Source organism: Oryctolagus cuniculus, chromosome 17 (genome assembly GCF_964237555.1).
Source record: "Oryctolagus cuniculus chromosome 17, mOryCun1.1, whole genome shotgun sequence".
NCBI classification, from domain to species: domain Eukaryota; kingdom Metazoa; phylum Chordata; class Mammalia; order Lagomorpha; family Leporidae; genus Oryctolagus; species Oryctolagus cuniculus.
Window position 1 is genome coordinate 44,053,606 of NC_091448.1, and position 27,893 is coordinate 44,081,498.

The window sequence follows — 27,893 nt, forward strand, 5'->3', positions numbered from 1 at the left end:
CCCCCACCTTCCCACTGAGATCTACCCCACAGTCTCCTCACCACCCACCCAGGCTGTCCCTTCCTGAGCCCCCTCTGTCCTCTCCTGGAAGAGATGCCAAGTCTGTCCGGGGCTGTGGGTTCCACAGGGGGCGAGACTGGAGCATGACCTAGTGCTGTGTCTACTGCTGGCTCCAGACGGGGGTCTCTGGACAGTCAGGGGCTCACTCAGTCCCACTGCAGACCCACCTCCCCCCAAGTGCCCGTGCCCGCCTCTGCCTCAAGGAGCCCACAGCTGGTGTGTCCAAAGCACACTGATGAAGCTCAGGTCTCAGAGCATCCCCAGGCAGGGCCTCTGTTTAGAACGTCCTTCTTGGGGGGCCAGCACTGTGGCGTAGTAGGCTAAGCTTCCACCTGCAGCACTGGCACCCCATGTGGGTGCCAGTTCAAGACTCAGCTGCTCCACTTCCAATCCAGCTCCCTGCTAATGTGCCTGGGAAAGCAGCAGAGGATGGCCCAAGTGTTTGGGCCCCTGCACCTATGTGAGAGACCCGGAAGAAGTTCCTGGCTTCAGATCAGCCCAACTCTGGCCATTTCAGCCATTTGAGAAGTGAGCCAGCGGATGGAAGACCTCTCTGTCTCTCCGTCTCTGTAACTCTGCCTCCCAAATAAGTTTTTTTTTTTTTTTTTTTTTTTTTTTGACAGGCAGAGTGGACAGTGAGAGAGAGAGACAGAGAGAAAGGTCTTCCTTTTGCCGTTGGTTCACCCTCCAATGGCCGCCGCGGCCGGCGCACCATGCTGATCTGAAGGCAGGAGCCAGGTACTTATCCTGGTCTCCCATGGGGTGCAGGGCCCAAGCACCTGGGCCATCCTCCACTGCACTCCCTGGCCACAGCAGAGAGCTGGCCTGGAAGAGGGGCAACCGGGACAGAATCCGGCACCCCAACCGGGACTAGAACCCGGTGTGCCGGTGCCACAAGGCGGAGGAGTAGCCTAGTGAGCCGCGGTGCCGGCCCCAAATAAGTCTTAAAAAAAAAAAAAAAAAGCAAGTGTATCTAAAGCACATTGATGAAGCTCAGGTCTGAGCATCCACAGGTGGGGCTTCTGCTTAGAAAGTTCTTCTGGGGGCCCAACCTGGGGGGTCATCAACACGTACCTCTGGGAGGGCAGCTCTGCAAAACATCCCCCTGCTAGGACCCCAGCCCACACCAGCACCCTCCCCTCCCAGACTCTAAGGTTGGGTCCAAGGCTAGAGGACTTGGGTGTGGCAGGGTGAGGGGGAACGTGGGCAGCTGGTGCACATTAGCGCCATGAGCAAGATCCAGCTGCCCCAGCCCAGCCCTGGCTGTCAAGGAAGGGAATGAAGGTTCTCCGCTGTCTCACATGGCGTCGCACCCCGGTTCTGCCCAACCCTGGCCTGTGTCTCGAGCCCAGGCCCCCTCCAGGATGGAGCAAGTGTTTCATGGGAGAACTTTACTGGAACCCCTATGCTGGCCCTGGACACTGGGAGCTCAGACAAGCCTACCTGGGAACCTCCAGGCGATTAGCAGAGGACACCTGCTCCAGGGAGCCCACAGGCTGTCTCGTGGGCCCACTCGGCACCCCTGTGAGAGAGCTGAACCCCAGCGCGAGGAAGACGGGTGGCAAACAGATGAGACTTTGGATCTAGTTTGTTGGTTGGTGACCCACTGGCCCTCAGACTTAAAATGTAGCATCTGCACCACCTGACACCAGTCTCCGCTCCTGTTCCAATGCTGCCCTCTGCTGGCCACCCAGATGTTTCACCACGCTGCAGAGCGAGCAACAACCTGTCCTGTCCCGTCTCCACAGAAGCAGGATCTGCAAGCTCCCTGTTCTGTTTGGAGAAATGAATTGTTATGCTCAGGGATTCTATTTTATTTATTTATTTATTTATTGACAGGCAGAGTGGACAGTGAGAGAAAGAGACAGAGAGAAAGGTCTTCCTTTTGCCGTTGGTTCACCCTCCAATGGCCACCGCGGCCGGCGCACCGCGCTGATCCGATGGCAGGAGCCAGGTGCTTCTCCTGGTCTCCCATGGGGTGCAGGGCCCAAGCACTTGGGCCATCCTCCACTGCCTTCCCGGGCCACAGCAGAGAGGTGGCCTGAAAGAGGGGCAACCGGGACAGAATCCGGCGCCCCAACCGGGACTAGAACCCGGTGTGCCGGCGCCGCAAGGCAGAGGATTAGCCTAGTGCCAGCGCCGGCCTTGCTCAGGGATTCTAAATGTGGGGGTAAAACTGGTTCAACTTCACAGACTCATGGGGCCAACATCGTGGGGCAGCGGGTTAAGCCACCGCCTGAGAGGCTGACATCTCACAAGGGTGCTGATTGAGTCCCAGCTGCTCCACTTCTGATCCAGCTCCATACTAACACACCTGGGAAAGTCCTTGGATGGCCCAAGGACTCACTTGGGAGACCTGGATGGAGTTCAGGATCCTGGCTTCAACCAGCCCCAGCTGTTGGAGCCATTTGGGGAGTGAACTAACAGATGGAAGACTCTGTGTGTGTGTGTGTGTGTGTGTGTGTGTGTGTGTGTGTGTGTGTAACTCTGCTTTTTCAAACAAATACATCTTAAGGGAAAAAAATCATGGTTCAAGAACTTGGATAAAAATAGTGACATCTTCATTTTCACTGACCTCTTGTTGGCATTCCTGTGATTATGGAAATCAGCAACACAAGTCTCAGCAGTCCCTGTGATTTGTCATGAGAAGTAGATATTTTCACACCATAGGTATTGCAGAGTACACACACACACAGAGAGATGCCTACATAGTCATTAGTACAAAAAATACGTAGGAATGCATGTGCAGGTATTTAGCTTAGCAGTTGATAGCCACATCCCACATTGGAATAGCTGGAGTTCCTGGCTCCAGGTTCCTTCTATGGCAGACCCTGGAAGGCAGTGGTGATGGTGCAAGTACCTGGGCCCCCACCACTCATGAAGGACACCTGGGTTGAGCTCTAGGCTCCTGGTTTCAACCCCAGCTGTTGCAGGTATTTGAGGAGCTAACCAATGATGAGAGTTCTCTCTCTGAAATAAATTTTAGCAAGTATATAGGATGACAATGTATTTTATGCTCTTAAAAAGCATTTATTATCCACAGGTTTTAGCAGATTGACAACAAAAGGGTCAGTGGTACATAAAATAGAAAGCACCCTTGCTTTAGTTATCAGAGGTAGGGAAATGGTGGGTGACACCTAGGAGAGGGGCCAGGCAAGGGGGGGAGGCTGTGGAGGCTCAGGACAGCTGTGGGGCTCAGGACAGCTGCTTTTACCAACTAGAAGGGAAGCACCTCAAAATTCTAACACCTGGGCTGGGAGTCATGAGACAGCAGGCTAAGTGCCTGCAACACTGGGACCCCATATCAGAGCACCGACTGCTTTCCCTCCCGTCCAGTCTGGGAAAGCAGCAGATGATAGCCCAAGTGCTAGGTCCCTGGCACCCACATGGGAATCCAGAATGGAGTCCCTGGTTCTTGGCTTTGGCCTGGCCCAGCCCCAGCTGTTGCGGCCATCTGGGGAGTGAACCAGCAGACGGAAGGGCTCTCTCCTCCCTTTCTCTGTCATTGCTTTTCAAATAAGTAAATACTTTTTGTTTTTTAAGTTCTAACACCTGGTTTGGCAGTGCCAATGTGCACCCTGCAGGCAGCCCCGAGGGCATGGGCTGTCGGCTTCCTTGTGGTATTTGGGCTTTCCCGTGTGCACCAGGATCCTCATGAGCCTCTAAGAAGTCAGAGTGAAAACAGCTAGTGGAGCCACCGCCTGAGGTGCCGGTTCGGGTCCCAGCTGCTCTACTTCCAAACCAGCTCTCTGCTGTGTCTTAGGAGGGCAGTGCAGGATGGCCTGGGTCCTTGGGTTCCTGCTCCCATGTGGGGGACACTGAAGTTCCTGGCTCCTGGATCTGGACTGGCGCACCTCCAGCTGTTGCAGCTATCTGGGGAGTGAACTGACAGAGTGCGTGTGTGCACTCTCTCTGTAACTCTGCCTTTCAAATAAATAAATAAATCTTAAAAAAAAAAAAAAAAAAGAAAAGAAAAGAAAAAGAAGAACAACTGGCCCACTTAAGGGGAGCCTGAGTTACAGCTCCAGCAAGGACAACAGCTCACCAGCATCAGAGCCAGGACTTGCCCCACCTCCATCGATCTTTCTCCTCCAGTACTGTCCAGGGAGCCTGTCGGGAACCCAGCGCAGCAAGTGGCACCCTGAGCGGCGAGCGAGACCAGTGCCCGAGGCGTGCAGACCAGTGTAGACCCTCAGCCCAGTCGGGTGGGGCAGCTCAGTGAGGTGGGGGAGGGTGTTCTTCCTCACTAGAGCGCCCCTGCGGACTTGCAACCCGTGAACCGCGGCAGCCGCCACGAAAGCGCGGCTGCAGCCTCGTCTGCAGGCTAACTCCCCCCCCCCCCACGTTCTTACGGCAACTGACCATTGCTGGCCCCCCGCTTCTTGGTGAAATTCTGCCTTCCTGTAGCTTCTCACACAGCCTCCTCCTAGGCAGGCTTCTGCTCCCCTGTCACCGTCATTGGCTCCTCTCCTGCTCTGTTCTCTCATCCAGAACCCTCAGTGGGGGGGGGGGGGGGCGGCTCTTTGCAGGGTTTAGGGGAGTCCTAGAAACTGCAGGCCACTTGGCATTCCTGGCCCCTGCTCTCTGAAGGCCTGAAGTGCCAGCTGAAGACCCCATCGTCTCAGCCACCGCCTCCAGCAGTCTCCTTCCCCTCTGGGTCTCAGGGACCAAGCTTCTTGTCTTCTAGTCATTTCCTCCAGGACACCTCTGCCACGCCACAGCAGGTCCCACCCTGAACTCCTCAGGTCCCGCCTGGATTCCTGAGCCCAGCGTCTACACCTCAAGCATCCTGAATCCCAGGCATTAAGCCCCACTCTTTCCTTCTCCAACTCCACAGGCAATCAGCCACCACTCCCGGGGTTTCACTGAAGATCTCAACCAGTGGGTGGGTGTTGTGGCACAGTGGGTTAAGCCTCTGTATGCGACACCCACATCCCACATCAGAGAGCCTAGAATCAAGTCCCACCTTGGCTTCCAATCCAGCTTCCTGCTGATGCACACGCTGGGAGGCCGTAAATGACAGCTCAAGTACTTGGGTCCCTTCCACCCATGGGGGAGACCCCGAGTGAGTGCCAGGCTCCTGGTTTTGGCCTGGTCCAGCCCTGGCTGTTGTGGGCCTTTGGGGAGTGAACCAGGGGATGGAAGATCTCTGTCCATTTCAAATATATTAAAGACCCGACTAGATCATTAAGAACAGCAACAACAAAAATCTCAACTTCCCGTTTCAGAATTGGGATGCTGACCCAATTCAAGTTCCCTTCAACACTCACCCAAATCCTGCAAGCACCCCCCCCCCCTTCACACACACACACACTGCCCTGTCTCTAGCATGGTAGCGCATGGGGCCAGGCTGCCTGGATTCAAACTCTGCCCCTGCCCATTAGCAGCTGGGCAACACCAGCTGGCCAAGTTAACCTCTCTGGGCCTACCTTTCCTTTCTCAGACATGACCTAGGCACGTGTAAAGCTCCCAGCTGGGTCTGCATTCCCAGCTCTTAGCTATTTCAGTTAGTCTCAATCTTTCCAGCAGCCAGAGACCATCTGACCAAGTTGTTCCTACCTAATCCTCCTGGGGCTTCCCCACCTGGCTCAGAGGCTCCACGGATCTGTCACACTCACTCCTGCTGAAACAAACCTGACAAATCTTGCCTCCAAGCCTCAGTGTGCAAATGCTGTCTTCCTGCCTCTTCCTGTCCTGGGCTTACGAGCGCCTTCTCCCACAATACCCAGGCCAGCTTGTTCCAGGGACAGGCTTTTTGCCCTGTGTCCCACTCATTTTAGAACCCAGGTCAGTAGAGATCCCGGCCCCCAGCGAGAGCTCCCCAGAACCAGCTGAACTCCAGCCCTTCTGAGGTCCCCAGAGGGCATGCGGCACCAGGGGCCTCCAAAGGGGGCCTGAACCCCAAAGTGAGCTCTCTGCTTACCTCATGCCCCTCTCCTCTGGCTCTGGGACAGGAGAAGAGGCAGAAAGCAGTGTTAGGGGCAGGGTTGGCCAGGCTAGGGAGCTCCCCAACACAGCAGAGGGCAGAGATGGCGGCAGGCCCAGCTGAGCCCTGTAGCCTTCTCCAGTGAAGACTCACGGAGGTCAGGGGGCGAGGCGGGGGCAGGGCGTCTCCCCACACCTTCTCCCATGCTGCAGCTGGGGGCCTTTGCTCTCCACTCAGCTGCCAGGACTGGCTGGTTCCAGGCCAGTGCTTCCCCTCCCGCAGCCAGTCTCCATCATCACAGGAGAAACCCTTGGTGGCTCCACCAGACTTAAAACATTGCTTCTAGATGGATTCTGGATGCTAAGGGTGGTGTCCGGGCGAAGAGGCTCAGAGGGCACGAGGACTGGGGTCACAGGGCACTAGGAGGTGGGAGATTTTCACTACTTTGGGACAGCACTGCTTGCCCCCACCCCCCACGCAGATGGCCCAAACCAGGGAACAGAAAAGGAGAAAGTTTATTGAAAACTATGTACAGTTGGTCCAGCTCCTACCATAGGCTGCAATGGGGGCCAGTCCCCCCCTAGGCCTGAGGCAGTGTCTCAGCCGCCAATGGGGCCAGATCCCAACTGTGGATCTGTGTCTGTGAACTTTCGACTCTAAATGGCCTGATGGTGGTGGGCAGGCAATAAGGAATGGATCCTGCCCTGACCTAGTCACAGCCTGGGGAGGGAAACCTATCCTGAAACTGCCTGGAAGTCCTGGCTGCTCCTCTCCCAAGAGGCCTTCCTGCCACCCCACCCCACACGCTTGAGGGGCGTGGCTGGCAGACAGCAGGTACCCTTCCTCCCGACTCGGACTCCACGGCCGGGGATCCGCGAACACTCCCCAGGCAGAACACCTGGAGTAGGGAGGTGAGGGTTGGGGAGGTCCCGGCTCAGGGTCCAGAGCCTGCTGCGGCTGGGGTCAGGGGTTCCCGCTGTAGGAATAGTCTGCTTTGTTGTGCATCACCAGCCGGTCATCCACGAAGTAGAAGCTGTCAGACTGTGTCTCGTACGGGTGACGGATCATCTCGCTGACTGCAAGAGAGGCCCAGCCAGGCAAGGGCAAAGGTCAGGAGCTGGAGCAGGGCCCCTGCAGGACAGGGGCACCTGAGTTCCCAGCCACTTTGCCCATTTCTCTACAGGTGACGTGGGAACGGTGCCTGATCCAGAAGACTTGGGGGCGGGGCTGGAGAGGAGGGAGGGAGGGGGTCAGACCCACCAGGACCCCTTGCACCCCAGCCTGGTCTCTGTTCGCACCCCCCCACACTCCCTGCCCACGCACTCAGCTCTTCAGAGAGCGGGGGGAAGTCGTAGATGTGCTCGCAGGTGTTCTTGCTGCTGGGGATGCAGAAGCCGAAGTGGAAGTCAAAGCTTTTGAGCAGCTGGTTGCGGAAGTAGTGCCTCTCGATCATGCGGAAGTTGTTGACGGGCTTCTCTCCCACCGTGAACTCCACCCTGAAGCAGGAGGAGGGGCAGGGCTCAGTGTGGCCGGCAAGCCAGCCAACTGGCTGGCAGGAAGGGCTCCCTCCCACCCTTCCCCTCACCCGCTGCTGCACCCCAGCCCAGAGACTCACGTGGCTCCCACCTGCCTCAGGCGGAGAAAGGCAGGGGTGAACTGGTAGCGGACAAAGCGCCCAGCATTGGGGTCCAGATCCCGCCGGTTGATGGGCAACCGCTCTGCAAGGTACCCCAGCTGGGGCTCAGTGGGTGTCAGGCTGAGGCCCTTGCCCACCCAAGGTTCCTCCCCATGGCTCCATTGGTCTGAATTTTTGACAACTCCCCAGAAGATTCTAGTACATGTGGAGGGTTAGAACCATTGGTCAAATGATGATACCACTTGCGGGTTCTAGGTCAGATTTCAAATGAGGTTCTGTGGACTGCAGGGTGCAGCCGCCTGCAGTTCCCAAAAAGGCCTGCAGAGGGCAGGCTGGCAGGGATTGAAGGGGCAAGACGTCCAAGTCCAGAAACGTATGGCAAGGAAAACAGGCCCGGCTGCCTGCAAATCCTGGACGATCCTGGCATCCGAGCCTCAACTCTACTCCGACTCCTTTGAAGCCCAAGAAGTCGCTGGGCAGAGCTCTCTGCAGTGCCTGCCTGCCTCCCCCTCTTAGCAGCCCACCTGGCCTGCTCACCTGAGGCTGGGGGCTTCTTGATTTCAAAGAGGACAGTGCCTGAGTCCATGTCCCGAATCTTGAACCTGACGAAGTCGATCTTGTAGATATTCTCCTCGGGGGAGCACAGGTAGTCTAGGGGAGACAGGCAGCTGAGCAACCAATGGGTCCCCAAAGCCCTGCTGCCAGTTTGTGGGTGCCTGGATTAGCTACCTCTTTCTCCTGGAAGAGACAGAACTCTGCCTCGGAGACCTAAGCTGGAAGAAGAGCCCCATCCTACTGGCCTCAGCGGATCAGGGACAGTCAGGGCCCTTCCCCCACTCTCCCCTCCACCCTGGAGTTGAGGGTCCAGATCTCAGCCTCAGCTCTGCCAGGCTGGCTGGATGCCTTTGTGCCAAATGGGCCCAGTCCAGTGGGAGCCCCTGGTCCAAGAGGGAAGACACAGCCCCACCTTCGGGAACTCCACTCTAAAAGGGGCGACACAGCCCTGTCCATGGCCACCTCTGGCACCACCACATCCAGATATGTCAGGCAAGGATGGTTGTGATTTGACTTTCACTGACAATGGGGGGTGCCAAGGCAGGTACAAAACCCTTTCTCTGTTCTTCTTCTCTCCCAGCCCCCCTTCTCTTCCGATAAGCGGCTTATCCAAGCCCAGCTCTCTTAAGCAGCTTAGCCAAAGCTCTGCTGACTCAAGCCCAGAGCCTAGGATACTGGGGGAAAGGGAGCCAACTTTGCTCCCATCCCCTGTTGCTCTCCAAACAGGAGGAAGTCTTAGCAAACAGAGGGAAGACCCTGAGACGTCACCCATCCACCCATCTGAGCCCCTTGCCACAGGGAAAGCACCCCCAGACCCCACAGAGGACAGGAGAGTCTAGGCCAGGAAGAGGGTGTGGGTGAGGTTAAGGGGAACCAGGAACAGAGACAGGCCCTGCTTGAGGAAGCTCAGGAACATACAGGGCCTGATCTAACCCTCACTGCTCTTGCTGACCAACTGCAGGTGCTCAGGGGGCCGATGAACAGGAAGGAGCAGAGCGGTGCAGGGGGGCTCCCATGCTGCCATCCCGTACAGCACCACACCCTCCCCTGGTGGCCCCGAGAGGCCTGCAAACTACCCTCCAGGCCCCTGGGTCACCTCCTATTCCTCTAGGGCAGGAAGAGGAAGGGAACACAGTCATTCTCTCTTCCCCAGGTCTGCCTCTTCTCCTTGCCTGGGGTAACCCCCTCCAGGAAGCCCCCTGGCAGCCATTTGGGACCATGGGGCCCAGCACTGCCCCATGGTGGGGAAAGGAGGGGGAATGGGCGTGGGTAACTCTTACCTCCATGCTGATTTTCATAGAAAGTAAGCACTAGTCCCAAGGTATACAAGGGTACTTCAAAAGGCCATGGGAAAATGGAATCAAATGTTTACTTGGGTGCACTGGAAGTCTGACATCCATGCACAGCGACTCCATCATACTTATTTCCATGAACTCCATGGGGAGCCCTCATGGAGAGACGGTGCAGGCCACAGGGAAGGGAGGTGGCAGAGCTGGGAGTGGGATCCTGGGAGCCAATTCCCAGCTCCCCAGGAAGCCCTCTCTTCCCTCATCTTCCACCTCTCCGGGCCTCTCCACTTGCTCGAGAGCAACCTCTGGCAGCCTGGCCCCAGTCTCTTCTACTGCAGACTCGACCTGCCAACCCCTCTGTTGCAGAGGAAGCGTGGAACAGGGGCTGCTCCCTCCCTCTGCCAGGGGAGGATGCAGCCCGGGGCCCAGGGTCACGATGGCCTAGGGCTCGGAACACAACTGTTCCCTTCCCCTCAGCCACAAATAGCTCCCTAAGCTGGATTCAGGGCCTGGTAATCCTGGAACAGCAAACCTCAGACCTGTGTGATTAGGGTCAGAAGAGACCATCCCAGGGCTGCAGGGTGGAGAGACCGGCACGTAGCTCCTGATCAGCACAGGGAGGGCTCCAGTGAACACCTGCCCGCTGCACTGCCCACGGATGCCCCTTCTCTCGGGGCTGTGACATTTCCTCCAAATTAGGAGACACATGGGAGTACCTGCGCTGGAAGCCTCCTATGGTTACAAAACAAACCCCAGAAGTTGCCCGGGCCTCAGGTCGGCCTGACCTCCGATTTTCTATAAGGGAGTCTGTCCCAGAGCTAAGCTGGAACTGGGTGCTGTTGCTGCAAACCGCAGCCCAATCATCACCAGCATCAGCCTGCTCCAGCCCTCTCCCACCTTCAATACCCACAGGAACGAGAGCTCCACGCGCTGGGGGCCCAGACAAGAATGCCCGCTGCTTAGCTCAGAGGGAGCGGGGTCCCCAGGGAGCCAGAGGCATGCTCAGGCCTGCCACCAGGGTCCCTCCACAGCCCTGCAGCTCCTGCAGCTCAGGGCTCACGTCCACTCCAGTGCCTGCCTCCCATCCCCACACAGAGGCCCCAGAGCTGCTCACAAAGGGGGCCAGGCCGGGCTGCTGCTGAACGATCCCATGTGGAGGGCCATGGTCTCTGCAAGGCTGAGCCGTGGCCTCTGCCAGGAGGCGTCCTGGCCCTTGTCCTCTGCCTAGAGTGGCCCTCTCCCCTGCCCTGCATGCCCAGTTGTCTGCCTCCCAGAAGCCAGGGGCAGCCCTGAGGGGCCCTCAACGCATGGATAAAGGAGCCCTATTTATAGTGCAAGCAGAGCTCAGATTCAGACGGCTCTTTATTTTCAGAGCAACCTGATGAAGTCGGTGTCAGTATCCCCAATTTACAGATGAAGAAACATGCTCAGGGAAGTGTAGCTACTTGTCCAAGGTCACCCAGTCAATTACACTCAGAAACTCCTACCCACGGTGGAAGGGATCAGAGAGGACAGGCTTGGGGGGCATTAACCCGCTCCCATGACAGGGCCCACAGCCAGCGCAATGACGCTTCCTGCTCGTTCCCTCCTGGGGATGAAGATGGGATGGGGGCACCAATGCTCAGGGAGACCCGAGGGTCTTGTGGGCTCAGGAACAGCCTCCCCCTGGCCCCCAGCGTGGGCGGACACCCTGCACGTGACCCCCCTCATTGGTGCGGACGGGCCTCCCAGCCCCAAGACTCCCTGTTGCAGATGCTGCCCCACCTCCACCAAAAAAAGCGACAGACTCTCAAAGGGGAAGAAATGGGTTAGAAATAAACCTCCAGAGAAAAGAGGGGGAGCGTACCGAGAGATCAAGGGAAGGGGAACCCAGAGATCTCAGGCTTGCAGGCAGAAGGGAGAGGAGTAGAGTAGGGGACACAGGCGAGGGGCCTGGTGGGGGAGGGGAGGCGAGAAAGGGGGCGGGGGCCGGGGCTCAGCGCGCCTTGCAGGCCCCCTCCCGGCTCGCTCTCCCTCCCGCCCGCGGGCGGCGCTCCCTCGCCGGCGCTCACCGCCCGTGATCCGCTGCAGCCCCAGCACGTCCTCCGGCCCGATGGGCTGCTTCCTCTGCAGCGGCCCCGGCCTGGGCCCCGGGCCTGCCTCTGGCTCCGACTCGGACCCGGATTCGGATTCAGCCCGCGGATCCAGCGTGGGCTCCAGGCTCGGGCCCGAGGACCCCGGAGCGGGCTCCGCCCCCGTCCCGGCCCCGCCGCCGCCCTTCTTCACCTTCATGGCCTCGCGGGGCCGCAGCTCGCCTGCTGCCGCCGCCGCCGCTGCCTGCGCTGGCTGGAGCCAGGGGAAGGGGGAGCGTCCGCAGCCCCGCCCCCGGCCGGGGCCCCAGGTACCGCCCCGCCCCCAGGGCGGGCCCGGTGGGGCCACGCCCACCAGGGCTGGACGACCTAGGGCGGACGGGGGCTGCCCTGGATTTTGTTCATTTTTGAGTACTTTTTCAGAAGTATTGGAGGTCCTAAGTGCTCTTACCTGCTGTGTCCCAGTCTTTCTGCCCTTCTGGCGAGTTCCAGTCCCAGGGCCTTCGCCTGGGATCCTTTTCCACTGCTGCTCTCATCCCAGCCTTCTGGTGTCACTCTGCTCAAATGTCATCGCCTCTAAGGCCTCCCTCCCCCAGTCACTATCTGATCAGTCTGGTGTTTTTTCTTTCTAAAGCACTATGAAATTATTTTTATGTGTTCAGACTCTTGCCCCTGACAGGCCTGCTCCGTGAAAGCAGAGATCCTGTCTGCTTTGTTGTATACCCCAGCGCCTAGCACAGTGCTCTTGGCAGCTCAAAACATTTTTTTTTTTTTTCTTCAAACTGATGAAAGAGTATCCGAGGGCTTACACTGGCACAAGCTATTCTTTCCAAGACACGGTACTAAAAGGCAGGAGCTGTTCCAGGACTTCCTGGAGACAGGAAGAGCACATGGCCGTGTGGAGGCAAGGTGGGCCTGTGAGCGCAGGAGTACTTTATCAGAAAACCTTTAGACATGGAGGAAGAAAGAGCGACAGTCATGCTCCCACTTCTAGTAAACTCACTATGTACTAAGAGCCAAACGGAGCGCAAACACTTTCACGTGCTTATCACATTTAATCCTCACAGCCGCCCTGGAAGGGAGGTATCATCAGTGTCATTTGAACAAACGGAAAACAGGCTCAGAGAGATTAAGTGGCTTATCCAAAGCTCCCCAAACAATACTGCAGAAGCGAGGATATGAATTCAGGCCTGTTTGATTCCGAGTCTAGAACTTACCACACTGCCTCTCGGCAAGCATGAAGGGAAACTGCTACACACAGCACCAGATCCTGGGCTCCGGTCAGGCTGTACCCAACAAGTCAGCCAGAAGGGAGAGGAATCAGGCAGAAGATCCTGGAGGTGACCTGTGCCATACCCTGTCCGTGACAGCAACGCTACCGCTCTCCTCTGCTGCGGTCAGAGAGAAACGCAGGGGAACAGGCTAGAATCTAATCCAGGGTTTTCCCCTGCTTTATGCAGAGGCGAGCTGCCCCCGCCTCCAGGGAGACAGGCAGAGGCCTTCAAGTCAGATAAGGAGGTAGGGAAGGGACCTGAGCCAAGGGACTGGGGAGCGGAGGGAAGATGAGCCCATCTTGGAGTGGTGTACTTGGGTTGCTGGAGAGTCAGTCAGTCCCTCCCCGAAGCCCCATCCACGTGCCTCTGTTGAACCCTCCCCGCCTTGGCCAGAAGCGAGGCTTTCTGCTGAAATGCCGCCCTGCTCAGTCTGTCTTCTCAGATTTGTTCCAGTTTTTCCGGGTCTCCAGGAAGATCTTGGCCAGGGAGTGCAGGATGGGCACGGCCATGGGGAGGAAGAGCGGGATGTAGATGGCAAACTTCTGGTCATCGGGGAAATAGAGGAGGTGGAGGAGCGAGGGGTCAAAAAAGGCCCGCTCAGAGGACGTCACAGCCTCCTGGCTGGCGACGAAGGCAGACGCCAGGTGCCCAGAGGCTAACTCTTCTGCTGCCTTCTGGACTGCAGCTACAGCCCTGTACACCTAGGAAGGGGAGGGGACGATGGTTAGCAGTAAGGCCTGGGCCATTGCGGGGAAGGGGACTGGGCCTTACTGGGCCTTCTGTATATCAGGGAGGGGGCCTGGAGTTCACCAAGGATCTATGCAGGTCAGGCTAACAAGGCTGCGGCTTATTTTCTGAGGTCCAGCTTGAACCCTCTCTCCGATCGTGACTCCTGCTGGGGAGCTGGCACGGCTGTCTGCAGGTAGCCAGGGGCACCATGGGTGGCACGCCCACACTCATCCCAGGCCTCAGCTGGCTCTCTGGTCTTGCCACACCCTGGGCCTCACTGGCCACTCCAATCCTAGGCCTGCTTACCTCAGATGCCACGTCGTCCTTGATGACAATGTTGCTGATCTTGCCCAGGAGCTGGGCCAGAGACGTGAGGGTGGTAGTGGCTGTGGCCAGGTTCTCCACCGATCGAGCCCAGAGCAGCCGGTCTAGCTCCCATGTCATCAGCCCTTCACTCTTGGGCCCTGAAAGCAGGCATTTTGGAGGCACCTGGGGCTGAGCAATCCCAAAAAGCAGTCTGGAGAAACAGGGAGAGAAGATCAAAGTGGCTGAGACCAGAAGGTGGGAGGCTGTGACTAGGATTCCTGTAATACCTGCTCTAAGCCAATGATTTTCAGTCGTATCCAGAGCCACAGGGGTTGTGGCAAGTGTCTCAGGGTCTCGGAAGGTGAGCAGCAACGCCAAGCAATCCAGAGCCCCCAGTCCCTGCTTCAACCAGAATGTTGCATTTCCACTGTTTCTTTATTAGATTTCCAAAATCTTGTGGGAAAAAAAAAGTTCCATGGTGCAGTGGATAAAGCCAACACCTGTGATGCTGGCATCCCATATGGATGCCAGTTCAAGTCCTAGCTGCTCCATTTCTGATCCAGCTCTCTGCTAATGCCCCTAAGAAGGCAATGGAAGATGGCCCAAGTACTTGGACCCAATACCCATGTGGGAGACCCAGATGGAGCTTGGGCTCATGGCTTCAGCCTGACCCAGCCCTAGCCACTGTGGCCTTTCAAATAGACAAAATAAATCTGGAAAAAAAAAAAAAGAAGAAAAAGAAAGAAAAACAAAGGACAAAGGTTCTATAATAAAAGTATTTCTAACACCAACTCCGTTGAATTCCCTCACTCTTTCTACTCTCTTTGGACAAATGGGGCCAGTGGGACTTGGTGTTAAGAGATGATGCAAGCCCACCTTTGACATGGCACATGTGCTGTGCTTCTGTAAGCTGTACCCACGACAGACATTACTAATCACTCGGAACACTCTCCTGGTGAGCCCAGACACAACTTCAGAACACAGGACTTCAGACTGCCACTCTCAGTGGATCAGTTCGCGTAAGAATTGCCAGCTATCTTCTTAAGCACCCCTAATCATACCCCAGGGATCTGAAGTACATGAACTTATTTTTCTTAAAACAGGTTTTGTCACCTGCTAATCCTCCTCAAGAGGAGGACACAGAGCTCCTTGGAAACCTTTCTCAGTTTCCCTGGGGCTCTAGACACAGCCAAGACATTCCTGCCAAGTGAGATTTCTCTGCTCTCGGCAGCCCCCTTCTCGGCAGCCCAGCAGACGATCTCAGGGGGCAGCTGGCCAACTTCAGGTCATCAGGGAGACAGAGGACACCCCAAGTAGATAGCCAGGACCTCACCGCAACTGCGCCAGGAACACCTCCATCACTCGTACCATGTCCACCTCGACTCTCACTGGTAGCCTGGAGCCATTGTAGGCTTTGGGGTCAACATTGTATACCTGAAAGCAGAAGGAGAAGGAGCCTGAGGTTGCCACACCCCTACAGGTGCACAGCTCTCCCCTAGGCAATTCAGAGGCCATGAAGGAAAAGGAAGACATATTCCCTGCTCATTAGAACCAGAAACCCAGGACCGGCACTGTGGCGTAGTGGGTAAAGCCACCACCTGCAGTGCCAGCATCCCATTTGGGCGCTGGTTCGGGTCTTGGCTGCTCTACTTCTGATCCAGCTCTCTGCTATGGCCTGGGAAGGCAGTAGAAGATGGCCCAAATCCTTGGGCTCCTGCACCTGCATGAAGACCCAGAGGAAGCTCCTGGCTCCTGATTTCGAATCAGCGCAGCTGTGGCCATTGTGGCCACTTGGGGAGTAAACCAGTGGAATGAAGGCCTTTCTCTCTCTGCCTCTCTTTCTCTCTCTGTATAACTCTGACTTTCAAATAAATAAATAAATCTTTAAAAACAAACAAACTAGAAACCCAATGAAACAGCTGACATTTTTGGGGAATACATAATATAAAAGGAAAAATAAATTATCTCAATGACCCCAGGAAAGTCCTGTAAAAGAAAATTTTAAATCTCATTTTACAGTTCTCACCCATGAGAAACTCCCAGTCTCACAAGGGGACAAGGTTCCCAATCTTACAAGACCCCCAAAGATAGAGCCAATATCTAAGCTGGTCACAGGATGGCCTTGGTAAGTGCAAGATGGTTACAGGGCAGAAATAAGCAGCAGCAGGGCTGGCAGAGGAGGCCGAAGGCATGAGGACCCCAGAAGAAAAACAGAAGAAGCAGTTTCAGGGCATGTCTGTCTGTCTGTCCCTGAAGCCTGGGCTCTGGGGTCTTCAGAGTGTGACTTTTACCATAATGCCACCCCAGCGGGGACTGTGGAAGGCGTTGGTGGCCACTGGAGCCCCATCCTTGTCCTGAATGTACAGGGGCGAGTGGGCAAGCTCAGGCACGTAGAGCAGAAAGTTGAGCACAGGGTACAGGGAGGCAGCGCTGGATCCTGTGGCAGAGAGAGAAGGAGAGTTAGAACACCAAGATCTCAGCTCCAGAACAGCCTCTACCTTGCTGGTCACTCATTCTGGGACCGAGTTTTCCCCGCCGATGACCACCAGGATATCCTCCAGTCCAGGATTTCTGTGGCACAGACCTCCAAATGTTCTCCTGAGACATGCCACACAGGTGGAGCATAGTCCTTAGCCTCAAGACATCCCCTGGAATGTCCCCCCATCTAAAGGGACTTCTTTGACTGTCTTAAGATAGCTGTCTTGGCCACTGTCCCACTGGACCTACATTACTATAGCTTTTATGCACTAGGATCTATCTGATGTCATGTCAGTTCCCTGCTTAATACCCTTCGGTGGCTAGTCGCTCATGTCATATTAGAGTTCAAACTCCTTAGCCCAGTCCTTTATGATCTGGCACCCAGCTGCCCTGCCAGCCGCACTCACACACATTTCAGTCAGGGTAAACCTTCCTGGGCTCCCTGCATGGCTACGTTCTCTTCTCTTCTAGATCTAAGCTCATAGTTCCCTTTGCCTAACTGCCCTTCTGTCTCCGGTACTGTCAGTGTCTGCTGAATGAATGAACCGAGGGGGAGGCATTTCCCTAATGCCTCATGCGCCACTCCCTGCTTAGCCCCAGGTTTACTCCAGCCTGCCTCTGGTGCCTGCAATTCTAGTTGGAGATACACTCAACTTTGGTTGGCTTGGATTTACCGTTCTTGCTCACACCTACTCTTCCTAAGCTCCACTTCACACATGAAAACTATTATCATGGCTTCAAGGTTCCTCCACCATAGACGTCTGCTGTCTCCCATGTGTATACCCAGATCTCTCCTAGATGAGTATTTCAGGGAGGGAGAGCCAGCCTAGCAATTTATTTGTACAACGTGCTGGGGATCATGTTTACTAAAGGCCTTTATTTGGATACAATAGGTGTGAAGATGGGGACATTAGCAGCATCATAAAAAAGAAGCTGGGGCAGGCTGTGAGATGCTGCTTGGGACACCTACATCCTGTGTTGAAGTGCCTGAGTTCAAGCCCCAGCTTCACTTCTGATTCCAGCTTCCTGCTAACGCAGACCCTGGAAGGCAGCAGGGGAGGGCTCATGTGGGAGACTAGGGTAGAGTTCCTGGCTCCTGGATTTGACCTGGCCCAGCCCCGGCTACTGTGAGCATTTGGGAAATGAACCACTGAATCGAAGCTCTCACTGTCCTTTGATTACATTTTTTAAAATTTTAAAGGAAGAAAAAGGAGTCCAAATCTCCCCAGGCCTCTCAGCCTAAGCCAACCTGGGACCATCACCGTGTACAACCCGTATCCAACTGCAGGCTGAGCCTTCGGGGCCCCTCCCTGGCCTGGCAGAAAGACCCCATCTTCAGAAGCTCACCCAGCCGGGATTCCACTGGGTTGATGACATGGGGGAGGCTGTGCATGGCCAAGTAGTAGCTGGAGGAAGCCGGGTCAAACCTGGGGTTTACTCCCAACATCGCATAGTAAAGGATCTGTGGAGCAAACAGGGAGGAGGCTGTATTTACTCATACGCCACTTTCCCCCCAAAAAGACTGGAGGTGCCTTAAAAGATATAAGCCGGGCAAGGCCAAGCATAAGAAACAACAATCGGGACTGAAATAGAATAGATATAGGAAAAAAAACCAACGAAGCCCAGGACAAAGTTAACATTTACTAAATGCCTGTTTTGCGAACCACGAATTCTGCCAGGCTTCTAACAGCGGAAACAAAGAACAGCATTAACTCAGTGTCGACCAAATCAAGTCAAGCCAGTTATTCAGAGGCCTTACTCCCACCACCACGACCTGATAAAAATTTCTCCCACATGCCTTCCCTACAAGGACATAGTGGGATACAGAAAGCTACATTCTTCCTGTCTTTATTGTTACTACATTAACACATTTCAGGAAGCTTTTTTTCCTCCTAAACAATTCCTTAAGGATGGCTGATGGCACCACTGTCTAGGCATAGCTGCTGAGTGCAGCTCCAGAGGGAGTCATTTTGAATTGGTCTTTTAAGAGGGAATGACAGGGGCTGGCGCTGTGGCACAGTGTGTTAAAGCCCTGGCCTGAAGCACCAGCATCCCATATGGGCACTGGTTCTGGTCCCGGATGTTCCACTTCTGATCCAGCTCTCTGCTATGGCCTGGGGAAGCAGTGGAAGATGGCCCAAGTCCCGGGGCCTCTGCATCCATGTGGAAGACCTGGAAGATGCTCCTGGCTCCCGGCTTGGGCCTGGCACAGCCCTGGCCATTTCGGCCACTTGGGGAGTGAACCAGTGGATGGAAGATCCCTTTCTGTGGGGAGCAATTCGGACTGGACTAAGTTACTGGAATTGGGACTTGTTCTGTGCATCTGCTCTCCCACAATATGGCGCTGGGAGAGAAGAAAACAGCTTTTACACAGCTGCCTCCAGTTCAACCAATAAACTGTAGGACTTGCTCCTGATTGGAGAGCAGCGTACTCGGCGTGTGGGCAGCCGAGTTGGGATTGGCGGAGGAGGACTATGAAGGAGGAGAGAGACGGCATGCACCAGGAACATCTAAGGGGAACATCTAGCTGAAGGAACACCTGTGCAGCCCCCGAGAGAGCCGGCCGGCGGTGTGCCGCTCCCCTGCGGAAGTGGGGAATGTGGCCAGGGGGAACTGCCCTTCCACGGAGGTGGAAGGGATAGTAGCCAACCCGGGAAGAACCAGCAGCAAACCCGGGGAGGGCCGAGCAGACGAAAGAACAGCGCAGGGTCCTGTGTCGTTCCTCCACGAAGAGGGGGAGCGACACCTTTCTGTCTCTCCTTCTCTCTGTAACTCTTTCAAATAAATAAATCAATTTTTTTTTAAAAAAAAAAAAAAAGAGGGAATGACAAGACACTCTGAGCAGGACACCAAGGAGAGAAAGGAAAGCACCAGAACCTACCCTCAAGGTGCACACAGACACACATTCCCTGGCCCCATGCCTGCCCTATGACATTGCACGTATGCACATATGCAGGAAGTTCCCAGCAAATTCACAAGCTCTCAGAGGTGGAGGAACAGACTGTACTTGCCAACACTAAGCACCTATGTACCTTGAAAAGGCCTCCTTAACTCGCTCCCAGTCTCACCTGAGAGTCCACAGAGAAGTTGCCAGCAGCACTGAGGGCACTCAGGAAAGGCTGCACATAGCGCCGGACAGCCCCCTCGATGTCCCAGTGGACGTCATGGGACTTGGGGTCTGGGTTGAGTAAACTGAAAGTGATCTCATAGCCTACAGAAACAGGAGTCAGGAAGTTAGAGGCTCCTATGGATCCAGGAAGAAGGGCAGCCCACCCCTGCCTACGGTGAACTTTTTCTCCTAAGGTGAACTTGACTGGTTGCCACCATGGAACCAAAGGGAGGAACAAACTGGAATAAGTGCCTTAAGAAAAGGCTGAGACCAGGAAAGGACTAAGAGTTCTGCATGCAGATTCCCCTCCTCCCCGCCAATTCAGCCTCCCCTTCCTTCCCACACCAAAACCCCACACCCTACCCGAGCTGGACTTGAGAGGCCGCCTCTTATCGGAGCTCCACTTGTCCTCCGGAAGGTGGTCGGCCAGAGCAGCAGCAAGCACATCCTCCGTCAGAGACATGGCCTGGGCCACCTGGATGATGCGGCGGCCCATGATGTTCAAGGCCTCCCGGTGCATTATCCCCCGCACAACTGCTGTCCGCCCTGGCCCAATGTAGCTCATCTTATCCTGTGATAAGAACGCCGACGGCTCAGAGAAGAACGCAGAAAAGCACTCGGGCTCCTGTCTGTGAGAATCTGGTCTTTTTCCCCTGACCAACAGCCTTGAACCTCCCTCTGGATCAAGGTGAGTTGCTAACTCAGCATTTCGGAGCCATGAGCACCTATGAGGGTTCTCATTCATCTCCATTCCCTCCTTTTTCCGAGAAGACACCGGTAGAGGCAGCATTTACATCTTCAGCAGCTGGCAAAATGGGGAACTGGAACCTGAGATATGGGCGGCAAGCATCCTGAGCAGGGACTTAACCACTTTGCTAAACACCCACCCCCAAATCCTACTGACTTTTTCCACTTTAAACAGTTATTGGCACTTCAACCATATACAAGTCTTATACTTGGAAAGACCCAGTCAATGAACAGATCTCCACTTTTTTTTTTTTTTTTTTTTTTTTAAAGATATGGAGTTTTCTGCAAATGGAAGAAACAGAAAACAATGCTGCAAGAAGGCGGCATTGGGAGAGGAGGAGCTGGAGGCACGAGGCAAGGCCTCGGTGCTCTGCTTACCCTACCTGGGGAAGAAGTGAGGAATGTTCAGAGATCACGTACACGGTCAGAGAGCCCTCCACTTGCTCCTGGGGCTCAGCCAACATAGCTTCGGCCTCTGGGAATAAAAACAGGTGGTACAACCAGAACAAAAACATCGTTCCACCTCCACCTCCAGCCCCTCCAGGCCCCCGAGTGTCTAGGCCACTGCTCCATTCACACTCGGCTGACACTGCGGCCAAGCTTGGATATGCCAGTCAACCTCTCTGGGCCTTAGTGGCCCAGGCTAAAACCCAAAGTCCCTCATTCCCAGCCTTCCCAGAGAGGTCTAGAGGTCAGACAAGCTGTAGAAACTACACCCATAGAGATCAGAAGGAAACATACCTTGCACACTGCCCAGTGACAGGGCTTCCTCCTCTTCGTCCAAAGCCCTCCGATAGGCCTTCTGGAAACGGCATTTGATTTTCATCTTGTCTGGGAGAGAAAGAAGCAGCATGAGAAGTGCGAGCGTCAGGCCCCTGCGCGCCTCCTCAGCACTCACACTGTCCAAGGTCTGAAGACACAGGACAGTTTATTGCAGAGGAAGAGCCACACTGCCCTTTCTGCATGGACGACACGCGCTTCCCTCAGCTGCCCTCGTTCCTGCCTGTGCCGGGGCCACACTGCTCCTTCAGCCTGATTCATCTTCCTACTGGGAAATCTATTTCAACATTCATTGTATGAACAGGTGAAGGAGAAAAAACATTCAGACATTCCAACTGTTGCCCTTAGAAAAGAAACCCAACAAGCACTCTTGATAAAAAACAAAACGCACATTTAATGACAAGACACCTAACACATCCATTCAAGCTAGTGAGCAAGACAAGGGTGTCTTCTAGCTCCTCTACTTCTCTCACTGCTATTCAGCATTGTTCTTTCTAAAGAGAAATAAAACTTAGAAATATTTAAAGAAACAGATGAAATGGCCACTTCTGAAGTAGTAAATTATTTTTAAAGAAAATCAGAGAATCAACTGAAAAACTATTAGAACAGTTCAGCAAATGACTAGATATAAGAATATGCAAGAATCAACAGCCATAGGAATTAGCAGCAACATCCAATTAGAAAAGTAATCATTTATAAAAAATCTCTTGGGCCCAGTGTCATAGCGCAGCAAGTTAAGCCACTGCCTGTGATGCCGGCATCCCACATGAATGCCAGTCTGAGTCCCAGCTGTTCCATTTACAATTCAACCCCCTGCTAATGCACGTGGGAAAGCAGCAGACATGACCCAAATACTTGGGCCCCTGCTGCTCATGTGGGAGACACAGATGGAGTTCCAGGCTCCTGACTTTGGCTTAGTCCAGTCCTGGCTGTTGCAGCCATTTGGGGAGTGAACCAGCAAATGGAACACCTCTCTCTCTATCTCTCCCTCTCTCTCCATAACTCTGCCTTTCAAATAAATAAATCTTTAAATCTGAACAAATGAAAAAAATATACAAGGGCCCTGAATAGAAAGACTAAATACTGTAAGGTGTCAATTCTGCCTAAGTTAATCTAAACATGTAAGGCAATTTCAAAGGGACTTTCTATCCCCTGAAACTCGACAAGCTGAACTTAAAATCTATGGAAAAAAAAAATTTGTTATAGAATTCCAGGTCACATAGGTAGACAAAATGACAGAATTGAAAAATCACTATTCCGCAACTGCTAATGAAATGGATTCCAATATTAAATAGAGGCTAAAACCATTAAGTGAAAGGCTGATGGGGACAGCCGGGGTTGACAACACCTGAACTCACTAAGTAATCACCCAAAGGAAACCAATGGCCATTCCCTGCTTTGTGATGTAACACATCAGGAAGTAACCACACCACCACAAAGTGTTCTTCCCAAAAAATTGAACCTGGTTTTAATCAAGCCTCAAGATCTAATTACTGGCTTATAAGAAACAAGGACACCAGAGGAATAAACTAAATGAAATTACAAGGGGTAATGTGCCAAATCCCAAATATGAGATGTTCCACTTAAAAAATGACCTGATTTCTACAACAAGTATCAGTGCTATGAAAAGAAGCATTTGAGGGGAGGTTTTGGAGGGGACTCATATATAATAAAACAGACTTAACCACATGCAATGTATTGATTCTGATTGGAATAAACCAACTATAAAAGTACACCTTTGTGGGGCCAGCACTGTGGCGTAGTGGGTAAAGCTGCCAGCTGCAGTGCCGGCATCCCATATGGGTGCCGGTTCTAGTCCCGGCTGCTCCTCTTCCAATCTAGCTCTCTGCTATGGCCTGGGAAAGCAGTGGAAGATGGTCCAAGTCCTTGGGCCCCTGCAGCCATGTGGGAGAGCCAGAGGACACTCCTGGATCCTGACTTTGGATCGGTTCAGCTCTGGCCGCTGCAGCCAACTGGGGAGTTAACCAGCAGATGGAAGACCTCTCTCTCTCTCTCTCTCTCTCTCTCTCTCTCTCTCTGTAACTCTGACTTTCAAAGAAATAAATAAATCTTTTTTTAAAAAAGTACACCTTTGAGATACCTGGGGAAATATAAATACTACACTGCTTCCACAGGACACCCACATATTGATTACATTATCACCAAGAATGAAGATGGTCGTGATAACCTGAAAGCAATCACACATGTGAGGTGTAAGCAATTTTTGTTTAGAAAAGCCAAAAGTATGTGCCTGTACATTAGGCTGAACCATATATAGTGTGATTAAAAAAAAATATCTTGGGGCCAGCACTGTGGCACAGTGAGTTAAGCCACTGCCTGTGATGCTGACATTCCATAACAGTGCCAGTTCTAGTCCTGGCTGCTCCACTTCCCATCCAGCTCCCTGTGGATGGTCTGGGGAAAGCAGTAGAAGATGGCCCAAGTGCTTGGGCCCCTGCACCCATGTGGGAGACCCGGAAGAAGCTTCTGGCTCCTGGCTTCAGATCAGCGCAGCTCCGGCCATTGCAGCCAACTGGGGAGTGAACCAGCAGATGGAAGACCTCTCTCTCTCTCTGTGCCTCTCCTCTCTTTGTGTAACTCTGACTTTCGAATTAATAAATAAATCTTTAGAAAAAAAAAATGATGCTACAGGCATTTCACGTTCTAGACTTGGCCCCCATCTCCAGTCACTCCCAGTCTTCCACTTCACACTCCAGGAAGGCGACACTGCTCACAGCAGCGTGCTGAGCCGCCCCTCCAAGCTTTTACAGAGGAGGAGTATAGTTTGCTGTTTAAAAACGTGGACACTGGAATCTATCAAATCTTAATTTAACTCCCAGCTCCACTTCTGACAAGCTATGTGATATTGGACAAGTTAGACTCAGGTTCAGTTTCTTCATTTATAAAGTGGGAATCATAATAGAAAAGATGAAATGAGGACAACACAAGTAAAGTGTTTTACCTAGTTTCTAGCACACAGTGGGCAACCACTAATATGAACCCTCATTACTGGCTCATATTGTTCTCTTTCCCCTCTCCAGTTAACCTAAATTCCTACACATTCTTTAAAAATCCACATTAGGGCCAGTGCTGTGGTGCAGTGGGTTAAGCTGCTGCCTGCAGCACCAGCTCCCACATGGGCACCAGTTCAAGTCCTGGCTGCTCCACTTCTGATCCAGTTCCCTGCTAGTGTTCCTGGGAAAGCAGCAGAGGGTGGCCCAAGTACTTGGATCCCTACACCCACATGGGAGACCTGGATAAAGAGTTTGGTTCCTGGTTTCGGCCTTGCTGAGCCTTAGCTGTAGTGGCCAGTTGGGGAGTGAACCAGCGGATGGAAAAATCTCTCTCTGCCTTTCAAATAAGTAAATAAGTTTCTAAAAGACTTATTTATTTATTTATTTGAAAGAGTTACAGAGAGGCAGAGGCAGAGAGAGAAGTCTTCCATCCGCTGGTTCACTCCCCAAATGGCCACAACAGCTATAGCTGGGCCAATCCAAATCCAGGAGCTTCTTCTGGGTCTCCCACGTGGGTGCAGGGCCATCTTGTACTGCTTTCCCAGACCATAGTAAAGGGCTGGATCAGAAGTGAAGCAGTCAGGACTCGAACCATGGCCCATATGTGATGCTGGCACTGCAGGTGGCGGCTTTACCCATTATACAACAGCACCGGCTCCATAAATAAATCTTTAAAAAACAAATAAATAAAATAAAAATCCAATGTAAAATCCAAATGTAAAATAAAAATCCAATAAAAATTACATCCCTGTGGGCAGACTCTGGCATAACCATTAAGACGCAAGTTAAGACATAGGCGTCCATTTCAGGATACCGGGGTTCAATCCCCAGCTCCAGGTCCTGACTCCAGATTCCTGCTGATGCAGATCCTGGGAGACAGCAGTAAGGGCTCAAGTAACTGGGTTCCTCTCATCACCCTCCTCTCATCCCCAGTGAGATAAGAGCTGGATAAGGGCTCCTTCTCTGTGTCTGTCTCTCTCCCCCTCTGTAGCTCAAATAAATTGATTAATTAAATTACATTTATTTTTATTTATTTGAAAGGCAGAGGGACAGAGAGAGAGTGAGAGTGAGAGTGTGTGTGTGAGAGAGAGAGAGAGAGAGAGAGAGAGAGAGAAAGATCTTCCAACCACTGTTCACTTCCCAAATGGCCACAATGGCCAGGGCTGAGCCAGGCTGAAGCCAGGAGCTTCTTCCGGGTCTCCCACATGGGTGCAGGGACCCAAACACTTGGGCCATCTTCTGCTGGTTTCCCAGGCCATTAGCAGGGAGCTGGATTGGAAGTGGGGCAGCCGGGACACAAACTGGCATCTGGCACTGCAGGCACCAGATATTCCTGCTACGCCTATGCCGCAACACCAGCCCCAAATAAATACATTTTTAAACACTACATTCCTCAAAACCTTTGGTGCCTTTGTTTACTCCTAGATAGTTTAATGCTCTTGCTTAACTGCAATCTCTGTTTCTGATATTCTTCTATCTGTGCAACTCTCTCCCCTACCTATGAACCTTTTGAAACCTTTCTCAATGTCTTATTCATTCCCAAATTGCTGGTAGCTAAGTGAAGTGTCTCACAGCGAAGTGTTTAATGGTAACCCGAATAGGGCTCTGTACACACACATGCAACTTAACTTCAAACTCCCTGTGCCTCCTGGACATCTCACTTCCTCCATCCTCTGCTAGGCATCCACTGTTTCTGATCAGATAACGCTTACTGCCTTGCCAATGACACTGAATAGGCTCCTCCCATCCACCCACCCAAACACACTGCTCGGAGAGATCTTTAAATCCACCTTTGTGGGGCACTCAACGCATCGCTGGACCGACCTCAGCTCCACGAGGCAGCCCTGCCCCTGAAGGAACTCACATTTCAGAGGGATCTCTCTCTCATGCACAACGGTGAAAGGCAGCTTTTCCTGGTCGTCCAGGGGCACCGAATCGCGGGTAAACACGACGGTGACGGGCACCATGAGCCGCAGCTGTGGGAAGGCGCATCAGGGCCCTTAGCTGAGACCCCGCTTGACGGGTGGGCTGTCCCCTGGTCCTCCCCACCCGGGTCTCACCTGCAGGGCATCCAGCCCACTGATCTGGGAGTAAGGCAAAGGGGCCCGGTAGGTCTCCGTGGTCTTCCACCAGAGCGGCAGCCCCAGCACGATGGCCACCGCAGCGCAGAAGAGGGCAGCGCGCCTGCCCCGAACCACCTCTGAGGGCACGGGGGAGACCGACTGAGGCGCTGGGAACCGGCTCGGGGGACGGCCCCACACCCGATGCGGAGGAAACCGGGCAGCGAGTACTCAGAGGGCCTCGGCCCGAATCTGCAGGGGTCCGTCTGAAGCGACCCCTGACCCCTAGTCCGCAGGCCCTCTCGCACACCACAGTCTCCACTCCCACATTCCTCCCTCGAGATCCGCGAGCCGCAGGCCCCCACCCGAAGCCCACCGAACCTATATCCGTAGCCGAGGTCGCGGCGACCGCCATCCTGCCTTCCGGCTGCTCAGGCCGCCGAGGGGCGGAGCTGCGTCAGCCTTCACCAATCAGAAACCCCTCAGGAAGGGGACGGGATTACGGCAGCAATTGCGGCCAATCCCGAGCGGCGCTCCAGACCAGCAGGCGGGAGAAAGGCGACCGGCGAGGGGTGGGCGGGGCCCACGTGGAGTCCGGCTACAAGTTTGAAAGGAGGTTACCAGGGCTTCAAGGGGGAGATCCGGGGACTGCGGGGCTTCGGTGCTGCCGGAGACATTTGGTTAATCCCGTTTCCGTTTAGAACACAGTCCTAGCCCCGGGGACTAAGTTTGGGCAACCACAGGCAGTTGAAAACTGGAGATACTTAAATAAGATGATTGATTTAAGTGTCTGGCACTTAAACTATCAGCTATCCTGATTATCTAAGTTTATCATTCCTACCAGAGAGCCCCCTCTGAAGAGCTTCAATCACGGAGGGGACAAGCTAGTATCTTTTAGCATAATTGGCTCTCCTGGTGTTTTGCAATTTATTTGATTCATTTCCATTGGAAAAACCATAATATTCCCCCAATAAAAATCTTGAAAATTCATGAGCAGAGACAGGATCCTGATCACTCCGGTTCAGATTCTGGCTTCACTGCCTATCACCTGTGTGACTTTAAGCTCTCTCTCTGTGCCTGTTTCCTCACATTAGAGATAATAACAGTACCTCCTGCTAAAGTTGTAGTAAATGAGTTAACACGTGTGAAGTGATTAGAACAAAGCCTGTCAGGAGCAAATAGAAAGTGCTATGAAGTGTTAGCTGTTCTGGGTATAAGGTCAAGCCACACCCTTAGAGAATGGGTGGCCTCAGTTCACACAACACAACCATCTCGTTCTCCCATCTTTCACCTGCTCAGGTAAACCCAGATTCTCAACCTGCTTCACACTCCAGCCCCGTGATCAAAGTCCAGCAGGGGGCTCCCCGGACTAGCCTGACCCTCACACAGGCCCCCTCTGTACTCACCCTGAACCCATAGCTCTTGGCAACCTCCTAAATACCCGCCTCAGCCCCAAGCCTTGGAGGGTTGCCTATGGCTCCCCCTAGTGGAACGAGTCAGGCTCCAGCAGGGCTCAGAGAGTGAGAGCCGCCCACCTCCCCTTATGGCAGCTTGTGGCACTAACTCCCAGCTTTGGGCCTTGTATAAATCTGGCCTTCGGGAAATGCTGACGTCTCCTCACTGCTACCCTCGGAGGCGGCAGCCTAGTGCCTCTGAAGTGGCAGTCCCTGGAAAACTTGCAGCCCTCCCCGCTGCCCTCACTCTAGCCTTGGACACCAACAGGCAAGACCCTGAGCTGGGAACGTTGACTGGGTGTGCCCCTCCTCCATAAGCTTGAAGCCCAGCAAAACTCAAATCCCACCCTCTCCACTGCCACAGTCAGAGGCCCCAGATGTAGAAACAGCAGATATCAGACACTGAG

The 27,893-nt window shown here is 53.8% G+C and overlaps 2 protein-coding genes across 4 annotated transcripts; both read right to left on the reverse strand.

The window, feature by feature from the left end:
- Positions 1-6,483: 6,483 nt before the first annotated feature.
- On the reverse strand, positions 6,484-11,815 carry UNC119 (unc-119 lipid binding chaperone). Of its 2 annotated transcripts, none has more exons than XM_051825924.2 (5): positions 11,518-11,815; positions 8,160-8,273; positions 7,602-7,704; positions 7,310-7,482; positions 6,484-7,062 (listed from the first exon to the last, which is right to left on the reverse strand). In XM_051825924.2, the coding sequence occupies exons 1-5, from the start codon at positions 11,735-11,737 to the stop codon at positions 6,950-6,952; spliced, it is 723 nt and encodes a 240-aa protein (XP_051681884.2). In that variant the 5' UTR covers positions 11,738-11,815; the 3' UTR covers positions 6,484-6,949. The 2 variants fall into 2 exon arrangements, with proteins under 2 accessions (XP_051681884.2, XP_069917220.1); XM_070061119.1 differs by lacking the exon at positions 11,518-11,815 and adding an exon at positions 9,458-9,481.
- A 755-nt stretch (positions 11,816-12,570) lies between these two features.
- PIGS (phosphatidylinositol glycan anchor biosynthesis class S) lies at positions 12,571-26,539 on the reverse strand. Of its 2 annotated transcripts, none has more exons than XM_051825417.2 (12): positions 26,414-26,539; positions 26,033-26,172; positions 25,837-25,948; positions 20,920-21,009; positions 20,562-20,653; positions 19,795-19,906; positions 19,391-19,533; positions 17,670-17,784; positions 16,136-16,281; positions 15,178-15,278; positions 13,845-14,055; positions 12,571-13,510 (listed from the first exon to the last, which is right to left on the reverse strand). In XM_051825417.2, the coding sequence occupies exons 1-12, from the start codon at positions 26,445-26,447 to the stop codon at positions 13,235-13,237; spliced, it is 1,572 nt and encodes a 523-aa protein (XP_051681377.1). In that variant the 5' UTR covers positions 26,448-26,539; the 3' UTR covers positions 12,571-13,234. The 2 variants fall into 2 exon arrangements, with proteins under 2 accessions (XP_051681377.1, XP_051681376.1); XM_051825416.2 differs by having other exon boundaries at positions 19,795-20,002.
- Positions 26,540-27,893: the final 1,354 nt, after the last annotated feature.

Bases quoted from the DNA above. Each gene is read 5' to 3' on its own strand.
- UNC119 (XM_051825924.2), bottom strand. From the start codon at position 11,737: ATGAAGGTGAAGAAGGGCGGCGGCGGGGCCGGGACGGGGGCGGAGCCC. The intron at 8,274-11,517 runs GTGAGCGCCGGC...TGTCTCCCCTAG, and splicing joins GCTGCAGCGGATCACGGGCG to ACTACCTGTGCTCCCCCGAG. The intron at 7,483-7,601 runs GTGAGTCTCTGG...CTCCTGCTTCAG, and splicing joins CTGAGGCAGGTGGGAGCCAC to GGTGGAGTTCACGGTGGGAG.
- PIGS (XM_051825416.2), bottom strand. From the start codon at position 26,447: ATGGCGGTCGCCGCGACCTCGGCTACGGATATAG. The intron at 25,949-26,032 runs GTGAGACCCGGG...GCCTTCCCACAG, and splicing joins GTGGGCTGGATGCCCTGCAG to CTGCGGCTCATGGTGCCCGT. The intron at 19,534-19,794 runs GTAGGGTGTGGG...CTGTTTCTGTAG, and splicing joins GCCTCTCAAGTCCAGCTCGG to GCTATGAGATCACTTTCAGT.